At 35.7% G+C, this 15,690-nt stretch overlaps 2 protein-coding genes across 3 annotated transcripts; both read left to right on the top strand.

Moving 5' to 3' along the window:
- The first annotated feature begins 524 nt into the window (after nt 1–524).
- Nucleotides 525–7,606, top strand: lgi1b (leucine-rich, glioma inactivated 1b). The gene is given in 9 exon segments (XM_048171265.1): nt 525–1,168; nt 1,320–1,391; nt 2,173–2,207; nt 2,210–2,243; nt 2,335–2,406; nt 3,551–3,622; nt 3,713–3,882; nt 5,949–6,113; nt 6,242–7,606. Coding segments are annotated over 9 exon segments (1,629 nt in total). The 5' UTR covers nt 525–977; the 3' UTR covers nt 7,060–7,606.
- Nucleotides 7,607–8,700: 1,094 nt separating this feature from the next.
- Nucleotides 8,701–15,298, top strand: slc35g1 (solute carrier family 35 member G1). 2 transcript variants are annotated; one of them, XM_048170742.1, is made up of 4 exons: nt 8,702–9,037; nt 9,139–9,393; nt 12,107–12,281; nt 13,965–15,298. In XM_048170742.1, the coding sequence occupies exons 2-4, from the start codon at nt 9,201–9,203 to the stop codon at nt 14,710–14,712; spliced, it is 1,116 nt and encodes a 371-aa protein (XP_048026699.1). In that variant the 5' UTR covers nt 8,702–9,037; nt 9,139–9,200; the 3' UTR covers nt 14,713–15,298. The 2 variants fall into 2 exon arrangements, with proteins under 2 accessions (XP_048026698.1, XP_048026699.1); XM_048170741.1 differs by having other exon boundaries at nt 8,701–9,393.
- The last annotated feature ends 392 nt before the right edge of the window (nt 15,299–15,690 follow it).

The raw sequence follows: 15,690 nt of genomic DNA on the forward strand, positions 1-15,690 counted from the left end.
TGCCAAAAATCATTAGGATATTAAGTAAAGATCTTGTTCCATTTTGTAAATTTCCTACCGTATATAAGAAAAAAAAATTGTGAGTGGATATGCATTGCAAAGGACTTCATTTGGACAACTTTAAAGGTGATTTTCTCGATATTTTGATTTTTTTGCACCCTCAGATTCCAGATTTTCAAATAGTTGTATCTCAGCCAAATATTATCCTATCCTAACAAACATCAATGGAAAGCTTATTTATTCAGCTTTCAGATGATGTATAAATCTCAATTGCAAAAAAACTGACCCTTATGACTGGTTTTGTGGTCCATGGTCTCTGTATTACATATATACATATTTATATTACATTTAATGGATAATAACATATAGGTTTCTATTCTAATGCACAGTCTAAATTTAAGGTGCTTGAATAATGCTGTAAATAAAGTATATTTTATTAAAAGTAACACTATGAAAGAGTAAATAATATCAAATGCTTAATGACGGCATACAACAGCTCAGTATTTCTTGCTCTGATTGCTTGAGGGGCGCAGGTGCATCTCTCCAAAGCCTCATGAATATTCTCACTATCACTTATTCATGGATTTGGTTCATGCGCATTCACAGTAATAACACCATTGGATAGCAGCTGGTACAACATGATGCAAAAGAGGGATTCTCCCAGGATCTGAAGGAACCCGCGTCGCCAAGGAAATTTTTTTTTTTTTTTTCATTTTTCACTTTCATTTTTTACTGTTGATTTTTATGCAGCCAAAAATGGCTTAATCTCCAAATCCGCATGTAACTAAGAGGAAATCTGAGCCCGCTTGGATATTTTCAGTATAGCAGAACGAATCGCTTGGATGAGCGCCTGACACACTGAGACTAGACATTCATCACACGGACACAACCGAAGGGAGTCGACCAGCGGACCAGCACTTATCACCAGCCGAAAACACCACAGCAGCCCACGGCACTCAGGAACACAGCGGGACAGAATGGGATATGCAAACAGAAGCATAAGAGGATACACTTTTCTGCTGTGGGTTGCCACAGCGCTGCTGTTAGTGGAGAGCAGAAGAGGCAAACAGCCTAGATGCCCCTCTGGATGCACGTGCACCAAAGATAACGCCTTGTGTGAAAATGTGAGATCTGTGCCTCACAGCTTCCCTCCTGATGTCGTCTCACTGTAAGTGTCCTGCTACTGTTCACATTTGTATTGAGGTGCAATGCAAATACAAATCGTGTGCATGAATAAGACAAGTCTTTGAATATGCATTTGAACCTTTATGTGTTGTATAATCTTTACTTCGAGATTATACTGATTCTTTTCCTAACAGATCATTTGTGAAGTCTGGATTCACTGAGATTGCAGGGGGAAGCTTCCTCCACACGCCGTCCCTTCAGCTTCTGTGAGTTTCTGTTAGTGTTATCTGTTGTTGTTTTGTTGTTGTTGTGTGGATTCTTTATTAGGATGGGGTGATCACCATGTTAAGTGGTTCAATGTTTGTTCTAGGCAATTACAGCCCGCCCCCTGTTTTGGGGACATTCTTCAGCGTGTCTAATTTCTCAAAGCCTTTAAATTGCTGTGAATATTATGCAATGCAGCTGCTCTGTGAGGGACATGGCCCTGTCCTCGTGATAAGCAAATCTCTGCTTCAGTGTTGCTTTTATAATATCACACCGCACAAAACCTTAGAAATGAAGGCAGAAACGAATGCGTTTCTATGCAAATGTAAACTCACACAAAAGAAAATGCAAATCTGACGGCTGGATTTGGCACTATTATGCAAAACAAAACCAGTCTTTTATCTTTAACGCTCTGTGTTAGGTCTGATTGTGCAAGAACTTGCCAATGCACAAATATGGAAAGAATTTATGAGAAGGTTATGTGAAAATATGCGAAAAGGCTAAAGATAACTATTACGTGACAGGGGTCTTTCAGCAATATAATTAAAAACAGAAAGGTATGCGGGGGGAACGGGAATGCTATTGTTTTTTTGTCTTCGTCGTGATGAAACTGATCCTTACGTACACATTTAATTATGTGTCTGGGCTAAACACCAGCCTCATATGAAAATATTTGTGTTTTGTGGTTATAGCTTTTTTTTTTTTCCTAACAAATGAAATATTGCTTAATATCCAAACTCTGAAGAAACTTGAATTTGTTTTGTTTGTTCCATGACTTCCTAGATTGTTTACTGCCAATTCTTTTGACTTCATCGACGAGATGCTTTCCAAGGCCTGCCGCATCTGGAATATCTGTGAGTTTGATTTATTGTGTCTGAAACTCTCATCATTCAGTCTTTTTAGATTATCACTCCATTTTAATATAAATGCAACATTCTCTTTCAGATTTATTGAAAACAACAAAATTGAGTCGATTTCACCCCATGCCTTTAGAGGTTTGAAATCTCTCATACACCTGTGAGTATCTCAAAGTTTTAGAACTATTAAAATATTTGTAAAAATTTTAATGTATATATAGTGTATGTGACCCTGGACCACAAAACCAGTCATGAGGGTCAATTTAAATAAATAAATAAATAAGCTTTCCATTCATGTATGGTTTGTTAGGATAGGACAATATTTGGCTGAGATACAACTATTTGAAAATCCTTACATCTGAGGATGGAAAAAAAAGTCGCCTTTAAAGTTGTCCAAATGAAGTCCTTAGCAATGCATATCCACTCACAAAAATATATTTTTTTATATATATATACGGTTGGAAATTTACAAAATGTCTTTATGGAACAAGATCTTTACTTAATATCCTAATGATTTTTCACATAAAAGAAATATCGATAATTTTGACCCAAACAATGTATTGTTGGCTATTTCTACAAATATACCCGTGCGACTTATGGCTGGTTTTGTGGTCCAGGGTCACACACACAGTCAAACCAAAATTTATTTAGACACCTTGAACATTTCACTCATTATTACAGTTTATTTACTATAGTTTAAAAAATGGTAATAAAATATGACAAGTTCTCAGAGTTAAACTGTGTCAGAAAAAATTAATCTTAATTAAGTCAGATAACACTTAAGCAAAACATGGTCAGGTCAAAGTGTCTGAATAATTTTTGGTCCCAATTTTTTATCAATTTTACTGGTAGTCCACTGTATGAAGACTTTTTGGGTATAATATGTCACAGTTTACTTTATTTTGCTATCCTCACTTACGTAAATGAACTATAGTGTCCTGCACCCACTAGTAAAAAAATCTAAAAAATTATATCTGGTGTCTGAATATTTTTTTGGTTTGACTGTATATATATATATAAATATATATACTGTATGTATTATTGTTTTATTTAAATATATGTCATTATGCTAGAATTTGTAAAACTTTTCAATATGGTCTCATTTGTTAACATTAATTAATGCATCAATTAACATAATAATGTTCATGTTAGTTCACAGTGCATTAACTAATGTTAACAGATACAACTTTTGATCTTGTAAATATAGGAGTAAATGTTGAAATGAAAATGCACTAACATTAATGAAGTGCTGTAGAAGTATTTTTCATTCTTAGTCGATGTTAACAAATGTTTTTGTTTGTTAGGAGTCTTGCCTACAATAATCTTGAGACATTGCCCAAAGATATTTTCAAAGGAATGGATGCCTTAACAAAAGTGTATGTATTTGACCATTCAAGTACATCATTCTTGTAATATACCAGAAAAAAAGTGATTTAAAATGTCATGTCTGTAAATCCACGGAGCAGGGATCTCAGAGGAAACATGTTCAGTTGTGACTGTAAGTTGAAGTGGCTGGTGGAATGGATGTACAGCACTAATGCAACGGTGGATCAGTTATACTGCAGTGGGCCTCCAGCCTATCAAGGCAGGAAGATCAATGACCTAGTGCCTCAGTCGTTTGACTGCATTACAGCAGGTAATTGTGCTCTGGATTCTCCTGAGTAGATTCTGGCATTGAAATAAGCTGAACCTACATGTCTGCTGAAATGCTTAGAAATGCATTAGGTAAAAATAAAAGGCATTCACAGCAAAAGGATTACGTATTCACCTGAACAATTACTTCATGCCCCAGCGCACAAGATTCATCAATATTTATGGTTCATTTTCCCGAAAGACAGTAAATGTAAAGCTGCGGATCTGTAACACCCTTTGGGAGTATGTATAGATCTCGAAAGCTTCAAATAGTGGCCATCGGTGATTATGATGTAGGGGTAGGATGGGGGAAGATGCCCTCCTTAAGAACAATGTGGATTTACTTTTAAATTGTAACATATTTAAGATATAAGTTTAGAATGTGCAGGATGATGATGCATCAGCCAATGTGTTATTTGAGGAAATAAATAGAAACATTTTCTAATTACGTTGTTATCGCTTAAAATGTCAAATATTAAAAGGGGTAAGATTGCCTCTACTGGGGTAAGTTCTTACCCCTACCTGGGCCTCCATCCCCCCCCCCCCCCCCCCCCCAATAAGCTTTTACAGAATGTTTAAATTAATTTTGATATAATTCTTTTTCATATTTTTATATTTATGTGTCATTAATTTAAAATACTAAATAAACTTTATTTTGACAATTTAGTTGATAATAATTGAATAACCGATGACAGACAAAGCAGAATACCAGTAAAAGAGATTCATCTGAAAGGTAAAATTATTCTATGACTTATATACAGGCATATGAATATTTATTAATTTATCTGCCCATATTTTGATTGAAGATATGTCATAATAGCAACACTGTGAATGCAAACTGAATAATTTCACTCCACTGACATATAGGTGTTAATAAAAGCAAAGACGTCTGAAATGTACATCTAATTCATGGAAATACTGAATAATAACCCCATTAGTTATAATAATTATTAACATTTTAAAATAATAACACTAGTAACAACATGCTACTTGAGGGCTTCTGTGCCAATTCTGGAGGGTCATCTTACCACAAGGGTCTAATTTGCTCTTTTTACTTTAAAATAAAAACTATAGTTTTTACTCCACAAATCAAAAAACATTAATGTGTCCACAAATTAATAACAAAACAGTATTTAATATTTATTGCTTTATGTCAGTGCACTGTATGTATGAGGATAGCACTGCATATGTTAAAAGTATTTTGCATGTTGGAGTTATTAATACATTTTTGGCTATTTAAAAGAAAGGCTGGGAAACATGGCCTAAACATGGCATAAAATGAATGAATGACTGCCAAAGCCAGCTTTATTTCTATGGTGCTTTTCATAATAGACATTGTTTTGAAGCAGCTTTACAGAAAATCATGATTATAATACCTAAATGGTCGACATTTAGCAGTTTAGAGCTTGGAGACAGGATGGTTTACATATGGCAACGATATAATCAATCATGCAGTTTATATTGGAGTCATTAAAGGGTTAGTTCACCCAAAAATGAAATTTCTGTCATTTATTACTCACCCTCATGTCATTCCACACCTGTAAGACCTTCGTTCATCTTCAGAACACAAATTAAGATATTTTTGATGAAATCCGAGGGTTTCTGAACCACACATAGGCAGCAACGACATTGCACCTTTCAAGCCCCAGAAAAGTAGTAAAGACATCGTTAAAATAGTCCATGTGACTACAGTTATTCAAACCTCAATGTCATGAAGCGACGAGAATATGTTTTGTGCACAAAAACAAAACAAAAATAATGACTTTATTTAAGTCTTTACTACCTTTCTGGGGCTTGAAAGGTGCAATGATGTTGCTTCCTATGTGTGGTTCAGAAACCCTCAGATTTCATCAAAAATATCTTAATTTGTGTTCTGAAGTTGAACGAAGGTCTTAAAGGTTTGGAACAACATGAGGGCGAGTAATTAATGACAGAAATTTAATTTTTGGGTGAACTAACCCTTTAATACATTTTTCAGTGATGGAAATGTGTAAGAAAGGCTTGAAATCATGACCTAAAAGCCCCCCAAAATGACCATCATATCAACTAATCTTTGTTTGTTTGTTGCAGAGTTTGCTTTAAAGAAAACCCTTGTTTTTGAGTCCATATCTGTGGAGTCCTTTACGTTTGGGAATGATCAGTATGTCGTATATGCCCAGCCTTTCTCTGGAAAATGCAGCTTTTTGGAATGGGACCACGTCAACATGGAGTTCAGAGCTTATGACACCATAGAGAGTGAGCATCACACCTCCTACCCAGAGTGCAATTCTGTTCTGGCCCCACAAAAAAGTGGTTAAAAAAATCAATTTTAATGTCAGGACCGATTGAATGAACTCAATTTGAATGCTATTTTGTCTTTACAGGCACCTCCACGGTGGTGTGCAAGCCAATGGTCATCGAAAACCACCTTTTCATCATAGTCGCTCAACTTTTCGGCGGCTCTCACATTTACAAAAGGGACAACTCTGCCAATAAATTCATCAAAATCCAGGACATCGACATCCTGAAAATCAGGAAGCCCAACGACATTGAGACTTTCCGTGTTGACGGCGAGTTCTTCTTCGTGATAGCGGACAGCTCGAAGGCCGGCTCCACCACGGTGTACAAGTGGAACGGCAACGGCTTCTACTCGCACCAGTCTCTCCATCCCTGGTATCGTGACACGGACGTCGAGTACCTTGATATCGCCGGCAAACCCCATCTTATTTTGTCTAGCAGCTCACAGCGGCCCGTTATCTACCAGTGGAGCAGAAGCCAGAAGCAGTTCGACAGGCGGACGGACATTCCAGAGATGGAGGACGTCTATGCCGTCAAACACTTCAAGGCGAAGGGGGAGCTGTTTGTCTGTCTGACGCGCTTCATCGGCGACTCCAAGGTGATGAAGTGGGACGGCGCTATGTTCACAGAGATACAGACAATGCCCTCGCGGGGCTCCATGGTCTTCCAGCCCGTCTCCATCGGCAACTGGCAGTACGCCATCCTAGGCAGCGACTACTCGCTAACCCAGGTCTATCAGTGGGACACCAAGAAGAGCCAGTTCGTGCACTTCCAGGAGCTCAACGTCCAGGCGCCGAGGGCATTCTCGCTGGTGTCCATTGACAACAGAGAGTTCCTGCTGGCTTCCAGCTTTAAAGGGAAGACGCAGATTTACGAGCACTTGATGATCGACCTAAGCAGTTAGGGTGCCAATTGAAAGCGCAGAAAAGCAGACCCTGGCTATTGTGAAAACACATGCATGATCTAGCCTAGCGCTAATAATAATAATTCCAGATGAATGCCTCTCTAGAAACGCCCTTTGTGTCTTTCTCTGTTGTCACCATCTGTTCTGCACTTTTCATTTTTCCTGTTTTTTTTTGTCCCTTTCAACAAAAGCTATTGTTAACGTATTCTCACGCTTGCCGTGTAGTCACTAAAGAGGTATAATAAGGAAACAACAAAGGTCAAATCAGTTAGCTGTTGACGTGATAACAATCTGCCAAATAAACTGTTTACATTTTTACAGTGATGTAAAAAGCCATTTTTAACTTTTTTAAACAAAAGCGAGCAGTTTAACCACATTGGATGTGATAGATTTGTAACTTGTCTTGACTCAACAACTTCTTTCAATTATCAGAATGCAATAAACTTAGATTTAGCTCAACTCTTGAGGAAAAGTAACTGTGGGAAGGAAGGTTAGTTGTTTACTAGTACTTGTTTTTTTGTTAGAACTAATAAAACTTTAAAAAATATCAGCCTGTTTTGTCGTGATGCATGAATTTTGTGTATAGAGATGGTGAAGCGCATGCTTGAAACCTGTCAAAAATGAAAATTGTCATTTATTGCTCACCCTCATGTCGTTCCACACCCGTAAGAGCTTCGTTAACACAAATTAAGATATTTTTGATCAAATCTGATGGCTCAGTGAGGCCTGCATTGCCAGCAAGATCATTTCCTTTTTCAATGCCCAGAAAGGTACTAAAAACATATTTAAAACAGTTCATGTGACTACAGTGGTTCAATCTTAATATTATAAAGCAACGAGAATACTTTTTGTTTGCAAAAAAACTAAATATCGACTTTATTCAACAATATCTAGTGATGGGTGATTTCAAAACACTGCTTCATGAAGCTTTGAAGCTTTAAGAATCAGTGGTTCAGAGCGCCAAAATCATGTGATTTCAGTAAACAAGGCTTCGTTACGTCTTAAGTGTTTCGAAATTGAGCAATGACATTGATCTTAAATCACGTGACATTGAAGCAATGACATTTCATCTTTCAAGATTCATTAATGTACTAAAAACATATTTAAATCAGTTCATGTGAGTACAGTGGTTCAATATTAATATTATAAAGCGACAAGAATATTTTTGGTGCGCCAAAAAACCCAAAATAACGACTTATTTAGTGATGGCCGATTTCAAAACACTGCTTCAGGAAGCTTCGGAGCATAATGAATCATGTCAAATCATGATTCGGATCACGTCAAACAGCCAAACTGCTGAAATCAACGTGACTTTGGCGTTCCGAACCTGCTGATTCGACACGCTGATTCGTAACGCTCCGAAGCTTCCTGAAGCAGTGTTTTGAAATCGGCCATCACTAAATAAGTCGTTATTTTGTTTTTTTGGTGCACCAAAAATATTCTCGTCGCTTTATAATATTAATATTGAACTACTGTACTCACATGAACTGATTTAAATATGTTTTTAGTACCTTTATGGATCTTGCTGGCTATAGAGGCCTCACGGAGCCATCGGATTTCAACTAAAATATCTTAATTTGTGTTCCAAAGATTAACGAAGGTCTTACAGGTGTGGAACGGCATGAGAGTAAGTAATAAATGACAAAATTTTAATTTTTGGGTTAACTAACCCTTTAAGATGAAAAAAGAAAAGGTCCTAAATATGACTCGGCAAAATATGACCTAAACATAAAGAACCAAGCATACAAGGGCATTAGTGTTCATCATTTATTCTCTGAATTCAAAAATGATTTCTAACGTTACTCCGTAGAATAAACTCTTTGAAACGTCATTGTTGTCCAACCACAAATATGTTTTGTCTTCCTCTAGCGGCAGAGTCACGCTATCACCTCTTTCTTTGTACAAGGTTAATCATTTAACTTGTTGCTCGGTACCATTTCTACCCGAAGGCAACCGTGTGTCAAGACGCGTGGTTAAGGTATGCCCAGCAGCTGTTATCTTCTGTCATGGGTGATATTAGACAGCGCAATGGCTCTGTGAGTAATAATGACACAGATTTATCTGTTGTCCCTTATACAGCGGACGACATCAGAGTGCTTTGTCATAAAGTTGACGATGGGGTCGTTGGGGAGGAAATTGAGATGCAAACTCGATCAGAAGTGCCAGATGCGGATGCTGACGCAGAGGACTGCCGACGGGTCAACGGCGACGCTTTTTACCGGGTTTGTGTGCCGGTTTGCTGTAAGAGAAGCGACACTGACCGCGATGATGAGGAGAAGGAGGAGGATGATGATGATGGTGAGGAGGACACGGGGGCAAAAACAGTTGAAAAAGGTAAACTTACCTAAACTCTAACATGATCAGAAGATATTCATTACAGACTTACGGATCCTGAAATTGTCCTAAGGTCTATATTTCTGTTTCTACACCTGTGTGACCTCTTTAAGTATTACAGCTAATAATAGTTACAAGTCCCTTACATTCACCATAGTAACCGTCGTTTCCGCCTGTAACACACCACAGTTACTATAATTACTGATACTACTAGAATAAATCTGCGGTAACTTGGTATGGACCTAATATTAATGAATTAATAAAAATTAAAAACATGTCAGAAAGTTTCTGATAGTGTCTTACACTCTTCAATTTACCATGACTTTACAATTTAAATAGTAATAGCTGTAGTATCTATGATAAATAGCAGGGTTGGCATGGTAACTTTTTATGTTTATGTTTACTTTGTCAAATCTGAGAGTTGTAGTTACGTTGTAACAAACCTGTAACGTACATTCACCATTTCTTCTTTAAAATACCATCGAAACTACAGTAAAACTTTGAAAACAAATAAATAAAATTAAACAACACGACAGATTTCTGAATGTTTCTTGAGCTGTTTGAAGGAGAACTCTATTCATTAATTATTAACTGGAAATAATGGCATCAAACATGTTAACATTCACCATAATAATTACAGTATCTTTTTTTAAAATACCATTGATACTACAGTAAATCTGCAGCAACTTTATATTAGCCGTATGCCATCAAAAATTAAGCAAATAAATAATAACAATGAATGAAATGAACGTTTCTTAATCTGTTTGAAGGAGATCTCTTATCAATTTTTCATGGTTTTACAGCAAACTATAGTAATTGTGGAATAAATGGAAGGGTTACCATGGTAACTTCTTTTTATAGCTGACAAGAACAGTTACATTGTATCATGTCCCTTACATACAGTTACCATTGTAACCATTGTTCCCGCTTTTAAAATAAACCACGGTTTCTTGGTTGTAGCCACCTGTCATCCAAAAAATGTATACTGTTGAATTCTTATAAATTTATATGGGATTTATTCATGTATTTTTGATTACAGTGATGGCTAACTCCAAGTTACCACAGTTTTGTGTACTGTAGTACAAGTAAAGTGTACTTTTTCAGCAGCGCTGGTTCCAGAAGGATTTTTTACAATTTATTTTTCACATAGGGATTTCATAAAAGCCTTCGTTAATGCGTTAGATAAGCCATGAACCAAACCAACTTGTTACAAGGTGGATCACAACATTACAAACTTTGATTTGAAGCAAAAAAGTATTTGAAAATTAAAACTATTGATTTTGTTCAGTTGTTCAAAAACAAGTTCCTCTATGGAGGGAATGAATGGGGTTTTTACTTCAGACTGTAGAAGTCTATTGTATGTTGTTGGAAACCGTGGTTACCATGGTAACTTTTGTAAGGGGACACTGTACACTGTTACATTGTATCTAATTTTCCTGCTTTTCGTATTCCATTTTAAAATAAGATTCTGTGTGACCAGGCAAGTACATAACATTGGTAGCCTATTTTGTTTCAAAGTACCTTTGAAATTTGAAGTTGTCATCTTGTCTTTTACATAAAGGATATAAAGGAATAAAATATTTTCTCAGATAACAAGAAATGCTTTGTCATTATGAGCAGTACTGGCTTTGTGGGAAAAACTGTTTGCATCACACCAGGAAACAGTGTCCTTTTTTTCCTGTTCTCTCTAAACGCTCTGGTGAAGTTGTTTATTTTAAACCAAACCCGTATTTTGAGTATGTGTTATGTTCCAGGGCCCATTTGAGTCAGCCCAGGTTCTCATGGGACATTTGATACAATTTGGCGTTTGTCCAATGTTGGCAACCACACATCCTGATTGAGCATGGGCTCAGCTCACCGACAGGTAGTAAAGTTGCATCTGGTTGCATAATCATTGCTGTCACATTTGAGTCATCGTTTCAGTGTCAAAGTTAAACAGAATCACCAAGAGTGTGTTGAGATTCATGCTGTTTTTGCTCCCTCCATCTCATTCCACTCCAAGATCAAAATTCAGATCACACCCCACAAAGCCAAATCACGCTGTGTGTACTTCTCATGTCTCATTTCCATCGTTTGTGCAAATGGTTTGTCTACAAACACTGTGGTAATAAAGTGCTTTCATATGGTGCTCCAATGAATAAAATATTGTGGGAAAGAGAAAAATATAATATGAGGAACAATTTAAGCTTAGAAGTGAAGATTTTGGTAAATTCTGCTGTCAGTAAAAAAAAAAATAGAGGTTTGGAAGTTTATAGGTCTTACGTATGGAAAGAAAGAAAGAAAGAAATTAAAATTCCAGTTCAGTTTCCTATGGTTTGTGGTCAGTTCAATTAAAAAATTTTAATTGAATTGTGCCCAACCCTAGTCACAAGGGTAATGTATTTGAATTGTCTACATTTAGGGGTTTTTCTCAGCAAATATTTATTTATGCAGATAAAACAGTTACCCCTGGTTTCACAGACAAGGCTTAAGCCTAGTCTCAGACTAAAATGCATGTTTGAGCTGATTTAACTGAAAGCAACCATATCTTAAAACATGTCAGTGCTATTGTTTTGTCTGTTTTTAAAGCTTAAATGTCCTATTCAAACTAAGGCCTAATCCTGGCTTAGTCTAAGCTCTGTCTGTGAAACCAGGCCATAATTAATCAATCTGCACACCATGTAATTAATTTGCTCAAAATGATGTTAAGCTGTTTTGTTGTATTCATCCACAGAAAAGAAACCAGCTTGTCCGGGGCTGGGCCTCATGTACAGCTTGTTAGCATCTGTCTTCTTCTCCGCTGCGGCTCTTCTTGTGAAGAAAATCGAGGGGATGCACGCCATCCAAATCAGTGCGGTTCGGTGCTTCTTCCAGATGCTGTTTGTCATGCCGGCCATGATATATTACAAGTATGAATCAGACATATTACAAGTATAAATCTATAATACAATTATACATCTGATATATCACAAGTAAGAATCTATAATACAAGTATGATTCTGATATATAACAAGAAAGTATGAATCTATGATACATTTCTTGTATGAATCTGTAATACAAGTGTAAATCTCATATATCACAAGTATGAATCTATAATACAAGTATGAATCTATGATGAAAGTATGAATCTGATATATTTCTAATATGAATCTATAATACAAGCATAAATCTGATTTTTTAAAAGAATGAATCTGATATATTACAAGAATCTATAATACAATTATGAATCTGAAGTTACAATTAAGAATATATAAAACAAGTATGAATCTGTGCTACATTTCGAGTATGAATCTATAATACAAGTATAATTTTGATATATATTGCAAGTATGAATCTATTATTCAAGTAGAAATCTGATATATTACAAGTATGAATCAGTAATACAAGTATGAATCCATGATATATTACAAGTATGAATCTATAATAAAAGTATAAATCTGGTATATTACAAGTAAGAATATATAAAACAAGTATGAATCTGTGCTACATTTTGAGAATGAATCTGATATATTTCTAATATGAACCTATAATACAAGCATAAATCTGATTTATTACAAGTATGAATCTGATATATTACAAGTAAGAATATATAAAACAAGTATGAATCTGTGCTACATTTTGAGAATGAATCTGATATATTTCTAATATGAACCTATAATACAAGCATAAATCTGATTCATTACAAGTGTGAATCTGATACATTACAAGTAAGAATCTATAAAACAAGTATGAATCTGTGCTACATTTCGAGTATGAATCTATAATACAAGTATAATTTTGATATATTACAAGTATGAATCTAGTATTCAAGTAGACATCTGATATATTACAAGTATAAATCAGTATAATACAAGTATGAATCCATGATATATTACAAGTATGAATCTATAATAAAAGTATAAATCTGATATATTACAAGGATGAATCTATAATTCAAGTATAAATCTGATATATTACTAGTATGAATACATGATATATTACAAGTATGAATCTATAATAAAAGTATATATCTTGTATATTACAAGTAAGAATATATAAAACAAGTATGAATCTGTGCTACATTTCGAGTATGAATCTGATATATTTCTAATATGAATCTATAATACAAGCATAAATCTGATTTATTACAAGTATGAATCTGATATATTACAAGTAAGAATCTATAAAACAAGTATGAATCTATGCTACATTTTGAGTATGAATCTATAATAAAAGTATAAATCTGATATAGTACAAGGATGAATCTATAGTATTCAAGTAGAAATCTGATATATTACAAGTATGAATCAGTAATGAATCCATGATATATTACAAGTATGAATCTATAATAAAAGCATAAATCTGATATATTACAAGGATGAATCTGTAATAAATGTATATATCTTGTATATTACAATTAACCATATATAAAACAAGTATGAATCTGTGCTACATTTGAGTGTGAATCTATAATACAAGTATAAATCTATGATATAGTGCATGAATCAATAATGCAAGTTTGAATCTATGATATATTACAAGTATGACTCTCTTGACCCTGTAATTGGATCCAGTATTGTTGGGAATAGCCTATAACCTTTTCATTTTTTCAGAACTGGCTTTTTGGGACCAAGAGGTATGCGAATCTACCTGTTCCTCAGAGGGTTCCTGGGGTCCAACGCCATGATCTTGTTGTATTATGCAGTTCTGCAGATGCCCCTAGCCGACGCCACGGTTATAATGTTCAGTAATCCAGTTTTCACATCCTTGCTGGCTTGGATTTTCCTCAAAGAAAGATGCACAATATGGGATGTAGTTTTTACCGTGTTTACGCTTACCGGTGTCATACTGATAGCCAGACCACCATTCCTCTTTGGTGGTGAGCTGTCTGGGATCGAAGGAGACTACACCAATCACATCAAAGGCACGGTGGCCGCCTTCACGGGGGCGGTCGGAGCTGCTTGCACTATGGTCATTCTGAGAAAAATAGGTAAAAGTGTTCATTACTACCTCTCCGTCTGGTACTATGCAGTCATTGGACTCATCGAGTGCATCATTGTTTTGTTCATCTTGGACGAATGGACCATTCCGTCCTGCGGCTGGGACAGGTGGACTCTCATGGCCATCGGGTTGCTCGGTATAGCCGGGCAGGCGTTTCTAACCAAAGCGCTGCAGATTGAGAAAGCAGGACCTGTTGCACTGATGAGGACGATGGATGTGGTTCTGGCCTTCATCCTGCAGTTCCTGTTTCTCAACCGCAAACCCACATGGTGGAGTCTGGGAGGGGCGCTGTGTGTGATCTGCAGCACTAGTGGGGTGGCCATAAGGAAGTGGCGTAACAGCACGAAACACAAGAGCTGATCTCACATTCTAGTGAGATGAGAAGAGATTTTTTATGTTTCCTACAAATAATTGCTGCATTAGATACCAAAGAAGCTGTTTTACTGTAATAATATACATCGAAAGTCTCCAATTTTTTCTTAGGACCTTACTGTATGCAGTATGTACAGTACATTACAGTATTTTCAGTAGTTTTGTAGTTTCTTAAAGTATATATTCTTACCTCAACTGAGGGCTGTTAGTCAAGATGCTACAGATATTTTTTAATCGAGATAATATTGTTGAGACAATACTGCTTTATCATATGGAGATTATGGTAAACTACATAATAACAGACTGCTGGTCAGAGCTTGGTGAGTGTAAAAATCACCAAAAATGTCAATTCACTCATCCTTTACTCACCCTCATGCCGTCGCAAACCTGTATGATTTTTCTCTTCCATGGAACTTAGAAGGAGATGTTTTGTCAAAGTTGATCTTTTCCATATAAGTTATGTGTTCATTTCATTAGTTTAATGATTTGACTTTCAGTATATTAGTAGGACCAGTGTTTATAACTAGAGATGCACCGATACTAAATTTCTCCACCGATACCGATAGCCGATAATTCAGAGTGATATCTGCCGAAACCGATAGTTTGGGGTTCTGCCTTTTATACCTTCATTTAAATGAATGATAATTTCATTAGAATGAATAATTAATCATTACATTTTTAATTATATTTTGAAAGAATTCAAATTAAAAAAAACTTTATTCTCTCCATTTGATCAACTTGTTTCAGAGTAACTGGTATCAGTTATAAACAAACACATTACTCAAATTAATATTAACATTAACATTAAATTCTGAAGATTAAATTAATATTTTTTAGCTTTCTGAATGTTATTAATTCATATAATTTGTAATAATACTGATTATCAAACTGGTTTCTTAGCATTTTCTTTTCACAAAGCCCAAATGCAGTGCATTTTCCTGCCCTTTTTTGATTGACACGATATAT

This window comes from Megalobrama amblycephala, linkage group LG20, assembly GCF_018812025.1.
Source record: "Megalobrama amblycephala isolate DHTTF-2021 linkage group LG20, ASM1881202v1, whole genome shotgun sequence".
NCBI lineage: Eukaryota > Metazoa > Chordata > Actinopteri > Cypriniformes > Xenocyprididae > Megalobrama > Megalobrama amblycephala.

Excerpts from the sequence above, each read along its gene's own strand:
- slc35g1 (XM_048170741.1), top strand. The coding sequence starts at position 9,066 with ATGGGTGATATTAGACAGCGCAATGGCTCTGTGAGTAATAATGACACA. Across the intron at positions 9,394-12,106 it reads GGCAAAAACAGTTGAAAAAG|AAAAGAAACCAGCTTGTCCG; the intron begins GTAAACTTACCT and ends ATTCATCCACAG. Across the intron at positions 12,282-13,964 it reads CCGGCCATGATATATTACAA|AACTGGCTTTTTGGGACCAA; the intron begins GTATGAATCAGA and ends TCATTTTTTCAG.